The sequence below is a fragment of the Zootermopsis nevadensis genome, unplaced genomic scaffold (assembly GCF_977971745.1).
Source record: "Zootermopsis nevadensis isolate Lab colony 2312 unplaced genomic scaffold, Znev_1.0 Znev_ptg000010l, whole genome shotgun sequence".
Lineage (NCBI taxonomy): Eukaryota > Metazoa > Arthropoda > Insecta > Blattodea > Termopsidae > Zootermopsis > Zootermopsis nevadensis.
Genome location: NW_028259142.1, coordinates 16,105,337 through 16,127,932, shown reverse-complemented (window position 1 = coordinate 16,127,932; position 22,596 = coordinate 16,105,337). Strand labels below are relative to the sequence as shown.

The following is a 22,596-nucleotide window of genomic DNA, read 5'->3' as shown; positions in this document are numbered from 1 at the left end:
TGCATCTCTGCATTAGATGTGAATGTAAGATTAATTCGACATCCTATTGGAGACGAAATCAATTTACAGTGACAGAAGTCGATTTAATAACAGAGAAGAAATTAAAATATATATTAAAAGTTTACAGTCACTCACAATTATAATAATAATAAAATAGTATTAAAAGATTTAAAACATCATTTAAATACACTACTAGTTTCGGCTACATTCAGCCATCGACGGGTGTATGCTGTATAAACCTATCACCATTTTACTGATTTATAACGTCAGTTACCAGCCCCAATCCTGTACAGTTCAGTGTTCTCCGTTTCTCTTACTACGAATGTGATATTGCTTCTTAGTAATACACAAAAATGATGCCAACACAAAATACAAAATATAAACCTAGTAAGGACTAATGATAGTGCAACAAAACAAGAAACGGTAAAGAACAAGAACACCATCAAGAATGAAGACAGTGAAATATGAATAACGTTATAAATCAGTAAAATGGTGATAGGTTTATACAGCATACACCCGTCGATGGCTGAATGTAGCCGAAACTAGTAGTGTATTTAAATGATGTTTTAAATCTTTTAATACTATTTTATTATTATTATAATTGTGAGTGACTGTAAACTTTTAATATATATTTTAATATACGAACCACAATATGACGCAATTGCAGTATCTTACAGAGAAGAAAGTTGTTAATATAAAATCTAAGTTTACCGTCTACAATTAAAAATAGATATTGTTAGACTATGTAAATATTGGTCTGAAACCAGAACTTGCTCTGTAATAAACATCAAGACATATTAAATATCTCATTTCCACAGGCCTATTTGGACTGTCTGGAAACTATTAGGATGTGAGCCTGATTTATTAACACTAGGTCCTACATCCACAGTCTTATAATCCTCGTCCACTGTTTTATGAGTGTGAAACATGGTCTCTTACTTTAAGGGAAGAACCTAAATTACAAGTGTTTGAAAATAAAGCATTTAGGGATCTCAGAGGGACAAAGTTAGCAGTAGACTATAAGATATTAGGTTCATAAACAAAGGGAATTTATGACTTATACCTGCATGGTCCGTTATTGTACGAGTAGTAAAATCTACGGATCTACAATAGACTGGATATATAGTCGGCATGCTAAATCTCTGGGAATGCGGGCATTTGGTAGACGGTAAGGAGGTTGAAGAATAATACCAGTATTAAAACATTATCTGAGGATTGAAGGTAGATTAAGCTGGCTCAGGATCTTGTCCAATGGTGGGTTTTGTTAGGAACTATCTTGGAAGATTTAGATTTACTGTCACGGTTACGTATATTGACGTGTGTGGAGCACAGGTAAGTTGCCCTTGTTCTGGAAACAGAGCAGAAGGCGTAGCAAAGTGAATTAAAATTTTAAACACGCCAGCTATCGAGCTCCATCCCACATACCGACTGCTTATAAAACTAGCAGGTGTTTCAGTGCAATAAAGTGAAGGAGGCTTTAAAATTCATACCCTGCAGGAAGTGAAGTATTCTCTTCGTATCTGAATTCCGTTGTTTGTCATGAAACCCGTAACACGTTAAGAGCAACGCGTGTTCTAACACTAGAAGGAATAAGTCACATTGCAGCAGTCCTCCGTAAGCTGATCGAAACTTGACAAAATCAACTTACCTGTAAATGATTAATTAACTTGTTTACATACAGTAGTAATGAATCAAAGGCCCGTATGTTGTAACAGAAGCCGGGGGAAGGCACTACACAGTTCCTGTAATAGTTATAATGTAGTGTGTTTATCGGACGTATCTGTGTGTATCCCATTTGTAACAAGCACGCCTATTATGAGTTATGTGCCAGAACTGAACTCATAAAAGTGAGGTCGGAATTTCGTCAGGTTTTAACTGTCAATTTACTGAACGGTTTTAAACTACTTAACAGGCTATTTTTTTTGTCTTGTCTAAACATTGCTGAGCTAATTTAACCTTTATTCATACCTACATTATATAACGTATATTTTATGTAAAGATAAAATTAACTGAACGAATTATTTCATAAGCGACTCATCGTACACTCACTTAACATAAAATAAGGGCCTAAATTAAATTCTACAACCTTTTTTAAAAAGAATGATTTTTTTATACGGTGAAAATTTAATTAAATTCAATTTGCAGTATATGAACATGAAGACATACGATTTAAAAATTCATACGAGTATGGAAATATGTGTACTCCATGGCTACTCCTTCCGAATATTGTTAATAAATTTGCTTCACTATAAATATATATATTTACTGTCCGGGTATTTGTTAGGCGAGACTGAGTTAAACAACGAAAACCATAAACATAATAGCTGATATCTCGACAGTGATTCTGATACGGAACCATCTTGATTTAAGGATAGGTCTCCATCGCTAAACCAACCAGCTCCGTGTTGCACGCAAGAGATAGTGGATAATGAAATTGCAATAATCACATGAATAATTAAATTATAAGACAGCGAAATTGAACTGTTCCGTAAGAATGAACGTGAGAGCGAGTGTTAAAATTTCTGTGCTGAAACGTCGTTATGGCTCGCATGTTTACAGCGGGATAGGGGACTAGCGGGTGTTAGTGGGTGCCTGATGAATACCACCTCCACACACAACCGCATTACCCATGACGTGGAAACAACACACAAGTTGGCATGGCTCAGGCCGGGCGAAGGTACGCTCCGATTAGCAATCTCCATGGTAACGTACTGATAATACGATCACAGAAACAGTCGACACACATGTTACAACCAGTTTTCGGTAAAACTGGACCTTCAGCTTTGGAAAATCAGGTGGCGGTGTCAAAGTCCCAGTCCCAGTCCCAGACTTGTGTACTTGTTTTCTGGGACTTGTCCATCGTCGAACTAGCAACATGTTGCTAGTAGGTACTGCTTCCTGTTAAGTAGACTGCCATTCTTGCGTATTTACTGTATGCTTGATAAATTATGTTATAATAGGTGCTACATATAATGTATTATAGCGGGCATACAGGCCTATGGACCAAGGTATTTTAGCTAACCTAATACCTTTCGTGGTTGGTTGGTAATGTTCATGTTTCCAGAAGGCAGGTTTTTTATATTCCCCCCTTACCATCCGTCACATAATTTCAGGAATGAGAAGTTAAATAATCAACTCCGAATTATGTATTCATTAAATAAACTTCGCACAAACAATTAATCAGAACCTAAACGTAGCTGCAGAATATGTTTTCTAACTACGAATACCGGCTTCTTCTTGCAATTAGATACATCTTTATCTGTCCACACTGCAAACGTCACCAGTCTGTTGGTGTCTAATACCGTTTTACTGCTATCTTGGCTTATATTAATGCCCCATATTAATAAAATACGATGGCTGGACCAAAAGTGGGCCGACAAAGGATTAAATTTCATCTTTGGCAGAAGCGCCGATGATAATATTCTCGCCACAAAATCTACACTGTCCGAAAATTCAGCATATACTGTACAGGCCTGTTGTGGGCAATATAGCCTTCCTCCTAGTACAAAGGAAATTCTATTTGGCCGTTAGTGCAGGTCTATATTATGAAGTTCATACTCAGGCGGTCAACAACTTTCTCGCCCCTTTGTGGAATCTAAATGTTCAAAACTGTGTTCATAGAATCCAGTCACTGAACCATATTCTGAGCCTATTCTATCCAGTGCACCACACTCTTTATACCCAGTTTCTCGAAAGACACATTTTGATATATTTCCTTCAAGGCCTGCCCCTAACAACATCAGTTGATAAGCAAAATATGAAGGTCTTTATTGCAATTTCTTTCATCTCCCTCTTTTACAGCCTCTAGAGAATATTTGAGCATTAGGTATAAACCAGCGGTAATTAAATATTTATGAACATTTCAAAAATTTCCGTTTTAAATGAAAATGTACCTCTTAGATCAATACAGTAATCTGCATACGGAGACAACGTAAAATACGTAAAGTGATGAAAGTATTCCAGTAAATAATAACAATAAAAGCCACGAGATTGAATACAAAAGCGTCTTACACTGCTGTAACTGAAGGTTTTATATGACGATGAAAGAGAAAAGATTGTCGCCAATGACAAGTAGGTCAGCATTTGGAAGCAGGTGGTCGGTCATTTAAGGGCCTATTACTGACACTTGCCTGGACAAATTTATAGAAATCACGGAATGCCTTTGTCAGGCTTGACACGTGACACGGCTACCTCTCGAACAGGCTACATGTTGGTAGCACTACACACTTTCTTGGAGGCAGGAAACAAATGTTTAAATATCATTTACATTCATCTTCATGTTCATTGGATAAAAATACGTGCCTAAGAATAGTAAATAGTTTTTAATATTTATTAGGCTTTAATCAAGCGGCATACATTGACGGCTCTGGGACGTCAGCCGGTCCGGATGAATTAAATGACCTGAGCGGTGTGAAATGTGACAGAATCTGAATTGTAGAGAGTTTCGGCGCAGAACAGATATAGTACAACTATATGGAAGTATGATACACTCTTCTGAAATATTGGGTTTTATTTGCATAGTTGGGAAAGTCGAATCAAATAGTCGGTAGGCCCAAACGAGTGAGTTACACGAGCAACAGTTTTAGTCAGGGATTCCCTAGGTCAGAGGTTCCCAAACTTTTATACCTTGCGCCCCCCCTTTCAACATTCCATAAATTTCACGCCCCCCTTCCAGAACAAGTGCAAGCAAACAGATTTGACATAAAATTTAGCTATGAGTATACATTTTTTATAATTTAGTATATATTATTCAATGCATTTAATTTAAAAGACTCTAATATAATTCTACAGCACTGTAAGACAACTAAACTGCCTCAACCAAGCAAAGGATGTTAATGTTTCTCCATATTTCGTTAAATAAAGTTTTTCATACAAACAACACCCCCCCCCCCCCCCCCCCCCAGAAAACCATTCGCTCCCCACACTTTGGGAACCTCTGCCCTAGGTGAATCCAGGTCTGTAAACCCCTTGAAACAGTCCTTCTTGAGAAGATAATAGTTACTTAGTCAAGAAAGTCCCAGTCTTTTACGGAATCCGAAGGTACATTACTATCATCACAAGAACCTGTCTCTTTAACCAGTGCGAGCTCGATGAATGCACCCAATAGCCTCGGATTCCATTTTATTAATATACATCTTAATATTAAACTCCCATCCTTGCTTAGTTCTCCTTAGTGGTCTCTCTTCGCTTCAGCTTTTCCAACCCAATGCTCTATGCAAATTTTAATATTTCCCAAGCGTGCTATATGTCCCGCCCATCTCATCCTCCTTGATCTGATGTGCCATAATGTAAATTTGTATCTTAATCAAGAAACTGTGAGTGGCGTGTAAGAAAACCATAACTCTGTTTAAGAGGGATGAAATAATAAACAGGAAACCAAAACCTCTGGCGTCTACTGCAGCTCCATAAAAGAGAAATCTGTCCAATTTACGTGTCCCGGAATGTACAAACACACAGAAGGGCTGCGAGGCAGTGAGAGGGTTAGAGAGGGACGGGCGTGCACGGTGTTATCATTGGAAACATGCCTCCACTCTGATTTTTTAATCCCCTTTCGTGGATTTTAAAATGACTGCAGAACGCCATTAATGCCTTTGGCAAACAGTGATGTTCCTGCCCCTACTGAAGAGAGGTGTGTGTGTGGGGGGGAGGGGGGATGAGTTTTCAACTGAAAATCCATCGCTCTGTGAGCTTAAATAAACGAAGCATGTATTCAAATGGAAATGTTTGTATGGTGTATATGCCAGACGTATAGCGCGACAGTTTTTATTAACTCTCCGATTCTGCACTTACATCAGCACAATTTTTTAATACAAAACAGAAAGGTAGATAACAGCGTATACAGGCGTATAAAATTTAAATTCCGTCTCTGACGTTATCTGTAGCGCCGGCGTCACGGATCAACTGCTGTTCTGTATTCGTGCCAGCGCTCTTATGCGCCACACAACAGATTCCAGAGATCTTTCCTGGCCTACAGACCAAATATGACGGCTGATTAGGCCTATGTTAGATCGCTGCTGATGTTAACTACAATTCAAGGATTATGGGTTTAAATCCTGCTCAGGCGCCGGTGTCTCACCGCCGAGGTCCGAGTTCGCGACCGGTAATTCCACGTGTGGCACCAGAACACGTTTTTTTTCCCGAGACCTTCCGTTTTCCAGTGTCAGTATTAGACCAATGTATCTGGGGAATGGACACAGTGCCCGTTGGCGGACCTGTTCCACAGAGGAAAAATAGCACCGAATAGCAACAATAATAAATAAACCATATTCAAGGACGTTCAAGTTTTAGTTTTCAATGTAATTCAAACCATCTTCCAGCATCGAACAGAAACAAATTCATAAATACAAATAAAATAAACAAAAGCAAAGAGGAACGTGAGAGAATATTTTTGTGGAGTATCATTTTCACTACAGATACCACAGTGCACACAATTCATTATTTTATTAGCATTTCGTTAAACATTAGTCGCACTAATGTGTCAAATAACAGTACACTTTAGTATGGTTTAGCACAGTGGTGTTCAAACTTTTCTTGTTCCCGTACCCCCAGATATAGTTTCTCTTCAACTTTGTACCCCCAAAGTTGTTGGTGTTTAATTCAAGTTATACATAGTATATAATCTACATCTAAAATAAATTAAATAAATTACATTACTGATTATTCAGTGTTTCATGTACCCCCTAAGTATTCGCGTAGCCTAGGTTGAATACCACTGGTCTAGCAGGCACCTCAGAAGGGATATTTTTGAAAAAAAGAAAGATTGGCAATGGTAGATGTTACACAGGACCGTTATGAACGAGAAATAGAACGCATCTGACGAATTTTAGTGTGGACTCAATACGAAGGTTTATCCGCACCCATTCAGTAGTACTGGAAGACTGGCGGATGGGGAGGACCTCCCCCTATTTGCATTCAGTTTGAGCACTATGAGTAATGTAGATATAATAGGTTAATACTTATCGATATGATGGGTTGTGGATCTTCGAATAACATGGTTTTAAGTGTCGTGATGTTCCTCTTATCAGCTTACGCTATTTACCTACTGGTCTGCTCGTTCTGCTAGGTGTGAACCAGGGACACAATTTTACAGGGAGAAGAGTTGTTATCTGAAAGGGGCGGGAAGAGGCGGGGCGTATACTTCTGAAATCAATCCGTCTCCTCTGTCCTCGCGGTCGACCTCAATTCAAGAGGATTCCAATATTTTTAACCTGTCCGATACGTTTTTATATTACCGTCACCCCAAACAAACTTGAAGCACCGTGGAAACCCGACATCTTTGAGCGTGTCACAATGAAATACAATGTATGTAATGTTGCCATCCCTGAGTTCAGAAAGTGAGAAACCCAAGCAAAGTAATTCAGTTACAACAGGAACAAAAGTTGTAAAACCTTTTCGCTAAAGGCAACATTGGAAGTTCACTTGGAATAAATGATGCTAACTCTGTACACAATTTGCGGTATGAAGTTCAAGTTGTGTCTGATGCAGACGCATGTGGGAGCGAGAGTGTAGCTCCACGTACTTGCTTCCGCGCTGGATGGAGGTGAACGTTCAACCTCTTATCCGATTTACGCAACAATCGGATAGGAAAGCCTCCTAGCCGCTGAACCGGTCTTGACATTGCGAGTAAAATCCTAACCTGCCCGAAAGCAAACCCCAATCGTCTTACCCGTAACATCCATTGAAATTAAGAACACTTAAAGATGGCTGTCTTCTGTGTTGTACCGCCATGTAATTTGCTTGTGTTTAACAACGTTTCAGAGGTCCTTGCTGCCTCCATTATCATCACCCTAAAAAACAGACATTTTCATACTTGCCGCCGTGAAAACATTAAATCCTACTTGAATACACCTGCTCCAAATTTGAGTTTACCAATTCATTTTGTTTTTAAACACCCTGTATCTGACTCCTGATTAATTTTTGAAACTGCTTCATTCCTTCTTAAGTTGCCAGATCGTATTTACTTCGATCTAGATATTTTCTTTCCTTCCCCCCTCCCCTTACTCTCGGTGCAAAGGTTTTCATCCTCTTAAAACTTCCTTTTTGCCCTTTCTCGTCTCTCTTCGTTTTCCTGCAGCGAAACTGCTCCCTCCACCATGTTCGCTTGCAGCTGCGATGTTCTTTCCCAGGCCCTCTGATCGCTCCAGCGACTTACAAGTGCCCCTGCCACCCCGAACTCACAGCCTCTTCCTCCTTTTAGTTGTCTCCTGATTCAGCAAGCGTGTCTTTATACCTTCGTCGTCATAGCTTGTATTCTCATCTTCCTTCAACCCGCCCTCCCAAGCCTATCTCGTCCACCCACTTAACAGACGCAAGGGCAAGACAGTAAAAAAAAACTTCTAAGTAGTACTAGTAGAAGCGAAATGGGAGGAAAATTTAATTTCGAACTCGTTGATTCAGCAGTGCAGTTCCAAAAGTTTAATCTTTGATCAGGGCTTAAGTCCTTCCCTATAATGGTGAGGACGGTAAAAAAAGAGAGATAGTTGGCAGTTTTATGCATGGGGTAAGTTTCAAGGGAAAAATACGAAGCAGAGGGATCAGAAAGAAATAATCTGATTGGCTGATGTTGAGGAACCAGAATGGCAAAGGATTGGTTTCTCCGTGTTAACACAGGACGTGTCATGTCGGCATAACAAACCCGTTTCAAGGCATTTGCATATTGTCGTATGTCAACTGCTGCTGGAATCTGTACGCAAACATCAATACATGCATACACACGAATTCCGCTATGAAGTATTCGTAACACTTCAAATTTCCATTGACGCGCCTGCCAGTTTAACGAGAGCCAAATTCTGATTACCCCCACTGCAGGCTTGCTCACATTCGACCATTTGCACCTACACGAAATAAAGTAGTGTCAATACAACAGTAAAATCACTCAAAGTTGCTCTTAGAACATCTGCTTTGTATTAGGAAATCCACAAATCAATTCTCCGTCCGAAGATCAGAAATTCCTGATCGAGGATTTTCGTGTGTTTACTCCCGGCCTTCGACCTGAGCATTGGATGGCCTGCCCAAGGATACAGAGCACAGACATTAGAAAATTCCTGGGCTCAGATATTGAGTCAAGATGATAATCCACATACTAAAGCATACATGCTTATAAAGCTTTGTATCATGTGACAGTAGCCTACTCACGTAAGCAACATTTACACTCGCAATTTTGTATATCAATAATTTGGTAAATCATTGACTGACGTTCCTGTACACACGCACACTGGGCATGCGCACGAATTCATTCAGACCGACTTTAATTACAGACCACTCTCGTTACACGTGTACTATCCGTCACAGTTTATTACAGTAACCCTTTGTGTTTGGTGTTTATTTAAAAGTATTTCTTCCGTTGTAACGTACAATTTATAGTTGAAAGGCTGGAACTAGTTTACACTCATCTACTCAAATTCCTTGTAGATGAAGCCAAAAAGGGCCAGTGCACCCAAATGTGTTACGACGTACACTATACGAAATTTTGCAAATTTGAAAGATCATTCTATGTTAAAGGAAGAAAGACAGCAGATGTTATGCTTCCCGGAATTTCTGGTACACAGTCTGATTTCACTCATACCATGCAACCAGTAGTTGCGTCTCTATAATGGCGAAGTCCCATTAAGAACTTGCCCGACCGAAATGACAATATGACGGACCACACAGCCACTTGTCAGCAGCTTCTGATCTGAAATTACTCGCCAAAAGGTCCTGTCATAAACTCCGGTCCTGGTGGAATCTGTGCTCCCATCTTCAGGTGAACAGTTGTGTCTGAACGCGTATTTTCCTTTCTTGGTTTCAGGTACGGCATGGATCTGAACGGAGCGAGAAGGAAGAATGCAACGCGAGAGACTACGAGTACACTGAAGGCGTGGCTGAACGAACACAAGAAGAACCCTTACCCGACCAAGGGCGAGAAGATAATGCTGGCCATCATCACCAAGATGACGCTCACACAGGTGTCCACGTGGTTCGCCAACGCTCGGCGTCGGCTCAAGAAGGAGAACAAGATGACGTGGGAGCCCAGGAATCGCGTCGAGGACGAGGATAACAACAACGAAGACGATGGCAGCGCCAGCGGGCGAAAGAGTGCCGACAATGTCAAGGACCCTGGTGAGTGCCCCAAGAACTTCTGCAGGGAACTGGGAAACGGTGGAGAATACTTGAAGGGATCTAACGACATAATGTTATTGCTTTATGCTTCGGACCGTTAACGTTTTGTCTAATGCTGACTAAATGTTTCATTCCCCCCCCCCCCTCCCCGAAAACACACGTCTGTTATGACACATAAATGTTTTAAATCCTTCCTCTTTTCGAAATGCACGTGCAAACTTCTGCAATAATAATCTGAATGTATCTCCCAAAACATTTCATTACATAAACTTACAATAATCTCGTCACTTATTTAATATATTAGGACTAAGATAAATAACATACTCAGCAGATACTCAAAAGTTAACTTACAAACTTGAACAGTTAGTTATCTTCCTGTGTTTAATTTTGCTTCAAGTCATGAAGACGTATGGGGAAGTGGAGGTTTAGGTCTACGCATACTCGACGTTAACAGACCGCGCATGCTCTAATCCGAAACACGTAGCCATGTGCACTGCCACGTGTGTCTACGAGAGGAATAAATCCTTGAATCCAATGGGGAACTTCTAATGGGGCAATTGCTACACCTGAACAAATTAGTTTAAATGCTACAATGCTAGGCTTATTTTTGGAGTCTCAAGTATTCACGACGGATGAAAACTGGCCCTCGAATATCAGTGATGATCCACACCACAGCATTTTGTAAATGTATGAGCCTGCTACTGTCCACCGGCCACGAGAAAATCCCTGCGGGGTGAAGTCGGATCTGATGCGGTGGAGGGCGGTTGTTTACTATCAGGTGGACTAGAGGGCTTCTGTTCGTGGGAAGTATGACACGCCACAGAGTTACACTACTACACACACACTGAAAACATTAAGCAGTTGTGATGATATTCTAGGTTCAATCACTGTGCCACTGTGAGGTAATATTAAAGTTATACCCATTAGAACACATGAAAGCCTATTGTTTGTTCAGTGGTTGTGGAACGAATTCTTTTAGGACGGGTCGTCACTCACTGCGAAATCTTGCGCATGCGCGTATATCGAATTACTACAAGGAATTTTCCACTGGTCTGTGGACTGTAGTTACCCTAACATAATTTGAAAACAGTGGAATCTTCTTTAATTACTTACGTTATTATCGATATAACAGGTGTTACGTAATGTTACTTTACAACCACATGCTTGTCATTTTCTTTAGATTACCATCAACAGTGAAACTAGATTTTCAGCAAGAACACGTATCCAATACAAAATGTACTCACTGTCCATCCCTTGATGCGCTCTGATGCTGAATTCACAAAACACTTGTCTGTAAATACACTTGGATATGTCACACAGAATCCAACAAGGTCAAACCAACGCAACTAAACATAACCTAAACGCAACCACATCTGTCTCCACACGCTTGCCTGTAACTCACCCAATTCGCTTATTCGTAACTAACATCAGTAAGCGACAGTGCTGCTTTGACGTGTCTTCATAATTCTCATCTTTGCAGTGTTGCCAGATGGGAATGCAGAATGTAAAAATGTCTCTAGATTCACATTATTTATTGAAAGACCAAGAATTTTAATGTCAGCCTTAATTATGAAATTTTGCATACATTATTCGGAGAATTCTGGGCAATTTTCGTGAATTTTGGCTATGCATTTCGGTCTTCAAATGTTTTATTTATACTTCATCTTGAGGCTATGTTTGCACAAGTATATTAAGAAAGGGAACTTTAGACAAGGATTGTTATTTACGTATAATTTACGTCCGATAAGTAATGGACGATATGTTTTGCTTTGCTTTTGGACGTTTGATTGTTTAAAAATCATGTTCATCAGGCCCATAACTTCCAGAAAATCTAAAAGTTTGTTCCCAGGACATGAAAATATAAATTGCATAGCATGCTGTGCAACCCATGTTTAAGGCTTAGTGTAGTCAAGCCACACTAAAAACTTGTCAAGGAAATTAGATTTTTTAAGATCCGTGGAGGTAAAATTCCTGTGTAACCTCTTAACTTCCGCTGACTCTCTTGCCAGTGTTGTCATAAGACACTCATGAATGTAGACATTCATTTACAGGAAATTGCCCCATTTCTTACATGCTTTGTCTAAATGAAATGATTATACATGGATGAAGTCATAGTAACATTATAATTATTGTCATTAAATCATGAACAATAAAATGTGGAGAGATACACATGAAAGCTGTGATAGGAGAAGGCAATGCATGTCCAACGTCACAACTGATTGAATTTCCTCTGACGATCACATTTAACTTCATGCAGTCGTGTGGGGGGCGTTTTTTTGCAGACTCGAAGGACTCCGGCACGGGCTCCAGCGAGGACGGAGACAGACCGGCAAACCACCGGCTTGAGCTCCTGGATCGGGGTCACTGTGGGGGCGGCGGCCCTGGGGCGGGCGGTGGAGGCCTAGATACGGGCAGCGAATGGTCTGAGTCTCGGCCTGATTCGCCCGAGTGTCTGTTTGAGCGACCATCACACCTCCTGCACCCCGCATACCACCCCCGGCTTCTGGGCACCAACCCCTCGTCGGCCACCTCACCGCCACCCCCAGGCGGTGCCAGCGGTTCAAACCCCAGTAAGCCCAGGATATGGTCACTCGCAGACATGGCGAGCAAGGACAGCGACGTGCACCACCTGACGACGCCCGTGTCTACCTCAGCGTTCTACTCGGCGGCCGTTGCGGCAGGGAAACTGATCTCACCTCTCGCGAACAGGGGACCATTGCACACGCACCATCTGCACCATTCCGTGCACCACCCCGCGGGCACGTACGCGAGGCCCACCCACCACGACTTCTACCGGAGCTTCTATGGACCAGCCACACACCTGACGGGGGCGGGGGGTGGCAATGCAGGGGACGTGTCACTGCTAGAGACATATTCGAGAACATTTGGTGCAGGGTTGGGCACCGGGGGGAGCCCCGCAGGGGCTCCGGGGGCGGGAATGACGCCGCTGTCATCCGTTTTGTCTAAGGCGGCGGTAGCGGCGGCGGCGGCAGCAGCAGCGGCGGCGGGAAGCGGCGCTGGGACGCCTTTCGCCCTCAATGGGGGTGTCGGAACGTTAGGGCTTGCGCCGACATCGTCCGGAGGGTCGTCGTCTTCTTCAATTGGATCGGGGACGGCGTCGGAGCAACACGCACCGGACGTCGGCAAGCTACAGCAGGCGCCGCTCAACAAAGCCTGACTCCAGGTACGACCCAGTAAGGGGCCCCCACGGTGAGGATCGGCAACAGAAGAACAGACACAGTCATTGCTCGCCCGACGTTCTCCCTACAACAGGCGGCAAAGTGGTGTCGGGAAGGGATCTGCAGTTTAATAATTGCATCCGAAAACTAATAACGGCTCCTTTCAGCTAAACAGTTCGATTCCCGATTACTACTGGGGAAAAAGTCACATGAAGCTCTTGCTTTAATCTTATATTCTGACAGTTGAAGGTGGCATTTGTATCTTCAATCCGTGATTTCACTGATAGAAGTTACTGCTTTCTACCAACAGGCCCTATGGACATATAGGCCTATAGATCTCATCTTAAACACATTACAGTAATTACTATAAGGATGTAAATTAGAGTTAAAGATATGAGACAATGTCCACAATGAAACAAAAAAAACAAAATATATCGCTTCTACACCGGCCAGAGTAGCTGGAACCATCTTTAATTAATACCCGCGTTTCACCTTCAGATGCCACAAAGCTTTATAGGGACTGCACTCTGACGCCTGTTTCAAGTGAATCGAATTGAAATATTATCTTTCAATACTTGGCTGAATGGGTGCTGAGCTGGGAACACTGACTGTGAACTGTATTGCATTACTTCTGTTAAAGACTGAAAAACAAAATGTCTCTTAAGGATGTTATCAAATTACCTATGCGCTTTTATATTTCACCATGCCAAGCCTCCTAAACTGCAGGAAATGTAAGCAAATAAAATTGTATCATTACATTTATAAATGTGGCCACAGCACAGGAAATTGTTAAAAGACTATAGAGAGGCAAGTGGAAGTGAGGTCAGTGGTAATCTACGCTGCCAACACAACGGAAGATGAAGGTAAACGACACCTACTTGCTATTTGTGAAAAATCAGTGACAGAGAACAAAGAAATAGGCTCCTTCTATAATTGTTATAGGCCTAGCTGTCGGTTTTATTATTAAGATTCTGTGGCAGACAATAACAGACATTTTGTAGGCTACAGGACGTTGTTCGAGGTCTCCTGATTAAAATGGGACTCTGTTGTCATCATCGAAAGATTATAATTATTATTATTATTATTATTATAAAATGGGGTTTTTAAATATTTCACAAAAATATCCACTGCTCCAGAAAATAATTTTATTGCAGTATTACTTATTTCAGAACTGTCTTTTATGTCATGTATATTTTAAAGACTTGCAATACTTTTTTTCAACGCATTTCAAGGGATTTTGTTAATCTTCTTAAACTTGACAGGCATAGGGTTCTAACTTCGATTGATCGATATCATAGCATTCATATGTTTAAATGCTAGTGGTTTTACATGTGGGGTACACTGATGTATTATTATAAACAACTGTTAAAGAATTCCCAAAAACCACGTGTTTCTATGTTCGTTGTAATAATAATTTCCTTTGTAGTTCTGTGTGTGTGAATTTAACTTTGGATGTAGAACGGTGTTTGTTTGGCTACCAGAAAGAGGCACTGATTTTGATTATTTAAATATAAATTATGTTTGCTGTAGATATTAAATTATACTGCAGTCTAATTGCTGTATTTTAGTTCTTCAATAACTAAGACTGAAGAAACTACTTCAGAGCTGTTGATTTCTGTTTGGTTTCAGTACTCTATTCAATTTGGAATCATAAATGTAATAGTTACCTTCCTCTAAAACGTTGCTCTCCACGTACCAGAATACATGGCATGTCAAAAATACTTTCCCTGCTTTACGAAAGCACAGCTACAACTATTGATTATTTTTGTTTAAAACGAAATATTCTCAATTATCTTCAGTTATTTCCTGCTCTGTTGTTCAGAAAAGTATCTTAAACACAATTGTAAAATGCGCAATTAAACTTGATCTTCTGTATCTGTGGTGAATATTTCTACTTTTTAGAACAACCCTTCTGCTGTACATGTTCGTTCTGTATGAAGAATTTAAACAGAATTTTAAGTGACTGTCAGCCATTAATAAGAAATCTCTGTGTACCTTATCCACATGTTCGAAGCACCGAGACAAAATGTCCAAATACTCCCAGTAAGAACATGCAAAGAAATTAGAATGAATCTTCTCAATAATGTGTCGGTTTAACCGTTACGTAACAACCTCGACCGACTAACTGCCATCCAAAGCACTGTTCCATTAAGCGCTTTTTTGCGTGTGTTCAATAAACGCATATTTTACAACCTCGATTATTCATCCCACATGTTTATATTTAAACGTTTCACCTTCCTGTCTCTTAGAATGTACCTATATTTTGGTGTGATTGCTCCTGAAGAACTTTATCTTTGTATCAGAATTCCAGAATTTCAAACTATATTGTCATTGTTCAGTTCAATAGGTATTAAAGAACGAAGCCTAATAATTTCTTTCCCCCCCCCCCCCCCCCCCCCCCCAATAAGAAATGACACCAACATCACCCACTTTAATGTTGGTCCTAAACTTTTGCTTCTAAATAATACAAAGGCATACTTTAATTTATCCGAATCTTTGTAGTTTTATATCAATTAAACAATAAATTACGATACTGCAATAATAAGGAGCTGTGGATGTTTTTATTGACTGTACAGTATATAAATGTGATAAAACTGAACTCTTTTTCCTCCTCTATTCAGTATTTGTTTCAATTCATTTTTTTTTTCCCCAGTCCCCTTTTCCCATCCCGATGGCAGTACGAAGCCGCCTATGTCTGTTCAGTGAAGGCAAGTTGGTTAACTGACGACTAGCATTGTAATGAAACGTCATGTCCGGCCTGCCAGCCTGAGAAACCTTTCCCTGAACAAAACATTTTGTACTTCGGAATGTGAAGACGGTCTGTAATAATCAAGAAGGCTTAATATAGGTTATTATAAGAACTACAGAAAGATGGAAAAATTAATAAACATTCCTCATAAAAATTCGAGGCCACCATGTAGCCCAATAACCATAAAGGTTAAGATAGTATGTTCCCTGTTGTCAGAATGTGTTATGTTATTTTCAATAGAAATTTAGCTTTAAAAAATTAGCATAACATTTTAATATCTTACGTTACCCTAAAAGGCCCGGAGAATCAGGCAATGGATCGTGTTCTGTTGAAGCGACGTTTAAATTTGATAATAAGAAAATACGCGTAATGGCATTTTCATAGTTTCCCTTAATTTCATTATTCCTGATGGACTTTCAGCATTCAGATTTCCTGCTGTGTCAGATGTTTTCATATGCGCTGAATATCCTGCTTAGAAGATTTACAGACTGAATAAAAATTAATTTTAAAACGTTTACCTTCACGCCCTGGAAATCGTTTCGGAGAAATGTATCGCCTCTATCTTCAATGTAGAAGTGAATGAGGATAGCTATATGATCGACTCCGCCGAACTACTCAACGTCACAGCACCACGTGCTTTTACCGTGAGAACCTCGTATTCCTGATAACAGCGTTCTCGTATATAGCAAATGAAAACTTTCAGCTAGGCAAAAAATGCCAAAAGAAATGCTTTTGTTTGTAAAATATATTTTTCACTACATATGATCAACAGTGCATGATTTACAAAGCAATTATCAATTTAAAATGGCTGCCTTTTAGCTTGCAGCGCTGTGTAGTCTGGCAGAAGTTCACCGACGTTTCAGATGTGCTTGCAGTCTCCGTCATCGCCCTGATGATGGAAACAACAAGCACTTGTGGCGGACTACACGACGCAATAACCCAGAGGACAGCCATTTTCGCACTCGCCGCCGTGAAAACTTGTAATTCTAATAATCATTTGTATTCCATACGAATATTTTTTTGGATTATGGCCAAAGCCATGGTCAGGTTGGCAGGCCTGCATTGTGAGATGGCGCAGGTCCGTACAGGCGGACGACAGGCTGCAGTCGATCTGTTTCCATCATAGGCCTACTCATTGTATGTAATGTATATCAGCGTATTGTAGATTAGAAGAAACTGATGACAAATCTTTGTTATATAAAACAAATATATTACAAAAAAAATAGGAAATTACATTGTGTTGCTATTGAGCTATACTATAGTGAGTTTCTTTCTTGAAGGTATTTATTAAAAGAAAGGAAAGGCCAATGACTATATTTACCTCAAAACATTGAAACAATTCCTTAGCGCAATATTCGGTGTTCGTACATAAGCATACAAGAGTTCTGGATGAGTTCCACTGGTATTTTTTCAGATGAAAAGGGGCACTAATGTGGGTATTATTTGCCAATATGGGCTTGCACGATGTGGTTCCCAACTTTAAAACAAAATTAACAATTGTACTGTATTTACCTGAATGAATATGTACCCCAATTCTAAAAAAAAAACTTATAACTGCAGGACTTTTAAAACATTATGTTTATACAATTTTCATTGAATAGTTTCTAATACAATAAGCAAATCCTTCTTAACTGAAGCTATATTTAGCATTTCAGTAAATATTGCACTATTCGATATTTTGCATATACATATCTTAAAATACTAAACGATTTAACTTTTAACTTTTTGTGGAAGATGCCGGTAAATATATAACAGAATAACGGGGGGTGGGGGGGGGGCATAATACGCAGTTGATTCCTTCGGGACATATTTTGGTTGGAAAAAGTTTGCATTATATGTGGGCAAATACGTGTCTCACGGGGTCATACGCCGATCCTACTCGTCGCGTCGCTCAGATTTCTAGAATGTGTCTTGTAAATAAAAGCAAAGCATTTTAATATAAACATCGTAATGTTAACTGCGTTATCTGTTAAACAGATTTCACACAGAATAAAAAACAATGTGTCTTTGCATTGGTCAGGGAATTGGAAACATTCGCCATCCCTGCGCGTGGGAATTTCGAAGTGTAGATGACGTCACAGGGATGTATTCGGTAGCCTACAAAAAGACGCTCGGTGGGGTTTAACAAATAGTTCTTCAATAATTAAATCGGTGTTTCCTAAGGACACGCCGATCTGAGCGGATTATCGAAGTTGTTTGTTGATAACGTATCTAATTGTTGACATACATGAACAAATATTTGCCAGATTCAATCATACAACTGATTACAGAAATGAGAACTGCGCAAAATTTCTACATACTCGTTCGATTTACTCACACGGGCATTTCTTGCGAGATGCTCCATTCAGTGTAACATTCAAAAAGGTTAGCAAAGAATCGGAAAGTCACGTTTAAGTATCAAATTATTTAAATCCACAATGAATTTGCCCCATTAATAATAATCTCTTCCACATCTGAAACATCACTAATTAAAACTTTTTAAATTTGTTTAAAATGTAGGCATTTGGGGCATGTTTGCCCATATTATCTGTTACGTAGATATGCAAATGAAATGCTGAAGATTGTCACCAGTAGAGTGAAGTATGCTTTTAACAATTTCTTAAACAGGAAAGACTGGAGCCAAGTGTATTCTTATCTTAAAGCTACATGTATAATAATTGTGTTAGGAATAAGAGTGACATGTTATAAATACTGGACTATAGTGCCGAAAATTATAAAAAAGACGTTGATTGAAATTTACTGGAGACAGAAACAGAATGTACGTATACAGAATGGTATACACTAAGTATAATACAAACTCAACTCATGCACTAAAGAACTTAGTCTGAGAGGTCTCGAACAAAGAACGAGCAAGCGATTATAGTACAAGATTTTGGTCTGTAATCTGACTGGGTTCATTTCCTGGTTCTCGATGCGAGGTCTATATAACTGGCATCACTGTATCGCTACAGTTGACGCAATTAATAATTCCATCGAAATAAATCAGATTTTACACGGCCGCCATATTATTATTTTACGTTCTACAAGAAATGGCCTAACGGAACGTGTAGACCTGAAATTAATTTGCGGTAATAACGCTCCGCTTTATTCGTTTGCACAACTGCAATGTTGGTATTACTGATGACGGGGAATTGAAATTTGCAAAAGTTTTGTGGCCTTTAATGACACTATCATCACCATAATTTTCATGAAACTGCATCAAAGTATTCGCAATTTATAATCGTGGGCAATTTAATAAACCATAAGCAAATATATAAAATATTGCGGACGGGCCGACATACTCGCTGGGACATATCTTAAAACTGCTATGTTCGTCGACGTCAGTACACAAAATACGGCAAAGAATTTGTAGTGTGCGAATATCACAGAAAAAAAACATACAATTTATCTCCAGTTTATTTACTTTCTAATTACAGATCTACGAGTAGAACTGCAGTTCTTAACAGAACTGTAGGAACGAACACAAGCTGTTACCTAGAAACATCATTAGAAAATCGAAATACGTAAAGGAAGTGTTCAAAACCATACGCGTACTGTTTCGACTATCCTCTCAGAAAGTGATTCTGGTCCACGGGAGTGTTCATATCCACTAATTTAAAACATTTAATTCCATTATTTAAAAGATTTAACCTGAGAATAGACTCATAACATTTTGTCTGACCTTATATATCGCTCGTATTCCACTCAGATATAATGATACAGTGCCTACGTACACCAATATTTACCTCAAACTCTTCAGTTTTAATTTAATTATGAAAACAATGTGCATCTTTCTACGGCGCTTGTGTAACAGGTTGGGAACCGCTGAAGTGCCATATAAATGACGCAAGAATGATTTACCTATGTAGCTTTCTAATATTTACTTGTGTTTCAATTTCTTTGGGTAAATACATCACGAATGAAGAGACATATCGGACCCTGTCCACCTCCAAGCCGCTCCACCACAACATCATGTCATGACCTCTCATTTCCCAATATCAGACCAGTGACAATGTGATCCCTTATGTTTAAAATCTTAATGGAATCACAAATAGCCTAACGGGAGAAAAATTAAACCAGTTTTCCAAACTTTATCCCACCGCATCACGAAGTTGCAATAAATACTCACCAATAAACGTAAAATAGTGTTTTTATTTATTGCTCACACTTGCACAGCACAGTTCCTCCTTTCCCCGCCCTTCTGTCTGCCTCGACGTATTTCATACAGAATGTGTCATTAACCCTTTGAAGCCTTAGGTCGTCTGAATTATATTTAAGAATTCAGTCCGTACCGCGAAGAAAACACTACACCTCACCATTACGAAAATCAGCTGGTTAACCAGACGACCTACGGCTTCAAAGGGTTAACCAGCTGATTTTCGTAATGGTGAGGTGTAGTGTTTTCTTCGCGGTACGGACTGAATTCTTAAATATAATTCAGACGACCTACGGCTTCAAAGGGTTAACCAGCTGATTTTCGTAATGGTGAGGTGTAGTGTTTTCTTCGCGGTACGGACTGAATTCTTAAATATAATTCAGACGACCTACGGCTTCAAAGGGTTAACCAGCTGATTTTCGTAATGGTGAGGTGTAGTGTTTTCTTCGCGGTACGGACTGAATTCTTAAATATAATTCAGACGACCTACGGCTTCAAAGGGTTAACCAGCTGATTTTCGTAATGGTGAGGTGTAGTGTTTTCTTCGCGGTACGGACTGAATTCATAAATAATATTCAGACGATCTTCGGCTTCAAAGGGTTAAAACGCAACCCAATCGTAAAAAATTAAAATCAGAGGCAGGTCCACCTCTCGTGTAACATCCTCGCACACGTGACTCGAATCAACGTCGTCTTAGTTGCTAGGCCGCTGCTCATGCCATTTACGTAAAAGCTGTGCGGATTCAAATATGGTGTATTCACAAACGGAAACAGTTTTCATTCTCGAACATTACTTGGCATCGAAAACGTTTCCAGGTCTTCGTGAAGTAATTAGCAATGCGTACCAAATGAGACTACGCGTAAGCGCTTATTAACAATTCTGGGTACAGGAAGTGTTTGTCTGTGAGAGACAAACGCTACACCTGAGGCCGAACTGACTTCAGGTATTGGCTTTATCATTTAGTTTATGCGTGAAGTAGTTTATGTGAAAAATGGTTGCATTTTGAATGGAGTACTATGTATTCCTATCCTTTGGTCAGTGAAAGACTATAGGTATACAGTCCATATGATAATATATTAAAACCTCGAAGAAAGAAGTCAGTTGGAAGATGGAGACGTGGATGGGAGGATAATACCAAAATCATCTTAATGAAGTATAATGTAGACTGGATTCATGTTCTGAGCAAGGTCCAATGGCGAACTGTTGTTAACACTTATGAAACATTAAGATTTGGTAAAAGACAAGTAATATTCTGACCTATTATTTTCGGACGAACGACTTCGCTCCATGAAGTTTTAAATTATTCAAATATCTACTCTGATAAAAATATTTCAGGTCAAATGTTACTGAAATTATTTGCTTAGAACCTTTTGGGAAGTTCAGAATGGAGAATAAATTTTATGGAGTGCATTGGAAATGAAATGTAAGGCACACAGTTCTGATGCTGTGTGGACATGCAAGGATAAACCAAAGTTTAGGAGAAATAAGACTGATTTTAATGCTCTTATTACATTACGTAGTTTTGGTTTCCAAAGTGGACTTGTCCAATAACGATTTCAACTAGAAGTTTGACACTGCGGACCAGTCATCTTTGAGATTCTGATAGTAGCTCAGATGGTCTCCGCATTTAGGGAACCCGCCATTGGATCGTATTCTAAGCTAGTCGAATCCAATCCACACTTCCACACCACGATTTCTTTAAACCCATTTAATATTCTCCTATTTATGGGAACATTTAAAATCCACTATGCACACTGCATTGTGCATCTCCCTGATTCGTCGATTTTGTTTTCTACCATGAAATGACGTACTGGCAAAACGAAGCCAAATCAATATTCGCGTCAGTGCTACCTAGTTTCGGTAATATACAAACATTACGGAAACTTGTTATTTATTGCTTCAGCTTGGCGTCTTGATAAGGACATAGGTTCTCATGAGTAACGGCTTCTGTTTGAAGGGCTGGCGGTTTCCTTTGTGTCGCTGGCATGGCGCCTGCCTTATCATTACCTCACACCTCTTCTCTTGTACAATCACATAAATAGAATTTGCGGTCTTCCTGGATGTAAGTAGCTGCCTGCCTTGTGTCCATAATCTCTGTTCAGTCAAGGCGCTAGTCTATTCGACAGCCCCGATACATTCAAAATTAAACGACAGACCTGCACACTGGTCCTAAACTGAGCAACTCTGGTGGACAACTTCATGAAGTGCCGTGTTCACAAAACGCCGTCACTGAATCTGGTCCATCTGCATCCAGTCCACATCCTCATATCTTTAAGACCAATTTCAATATTATCCACCCATTTAAGCTTACCCCGAGGTTTACCAATTGGTCTATTTCCTTTAGGCCTTCCAATCATAATTTTGTTTAAGCATTTCTCATCTCTCCCGTGCGGGATCGTTAAACAATTCAGGCTTCTCTTATTTGAATTGAAACG

The 22,596-nt window shown here is 39.8% G+C and overlaps 2 protein-coding genes across 2 annotated transcripts in view; one reads left to right on the top strand and one right to left on the bottom strand.

The window, feature by feature from the left end:
• The window catches only part of LOC110830296 (ankyrin repeat domain family member sosondowah), a 369,880-nt gene extending 357,493 nt beyond the window's left edge, over positions 1-12,387 (bottom strand). The window contains exon 1 of the mRNA XM_087346623.1: positions 11,343-12,387. The gene's annotated coding sequence lies outside the window, so the exon portion shown is untranslated. The remainder of the gene's footprint in view (positions 1-11,342) is intronic.
• Positions 1-13,276, top strand: part of mirr (iroquois-class homeodomain protein mirror) — a 78,085-nt gene extending 64,809 nt beyond the window's left edge. The window contains exons 4-5 of the mRNA XM_087346614.1: positions 9,788-10,098; positions 12,381-13,276. Coding sequence (XP_087202740.1) covers positions 9,788-10,098; positions 12,381-13,276 — 1,207 coding nt within the window. The remainder of the gene's footprint in view (positions 1-9,787; positions 10,099-12,380) is intronic.
• The last annotated feature ends 9,320 nt before the right edge of the window (positions 13,277-22,596 follow it).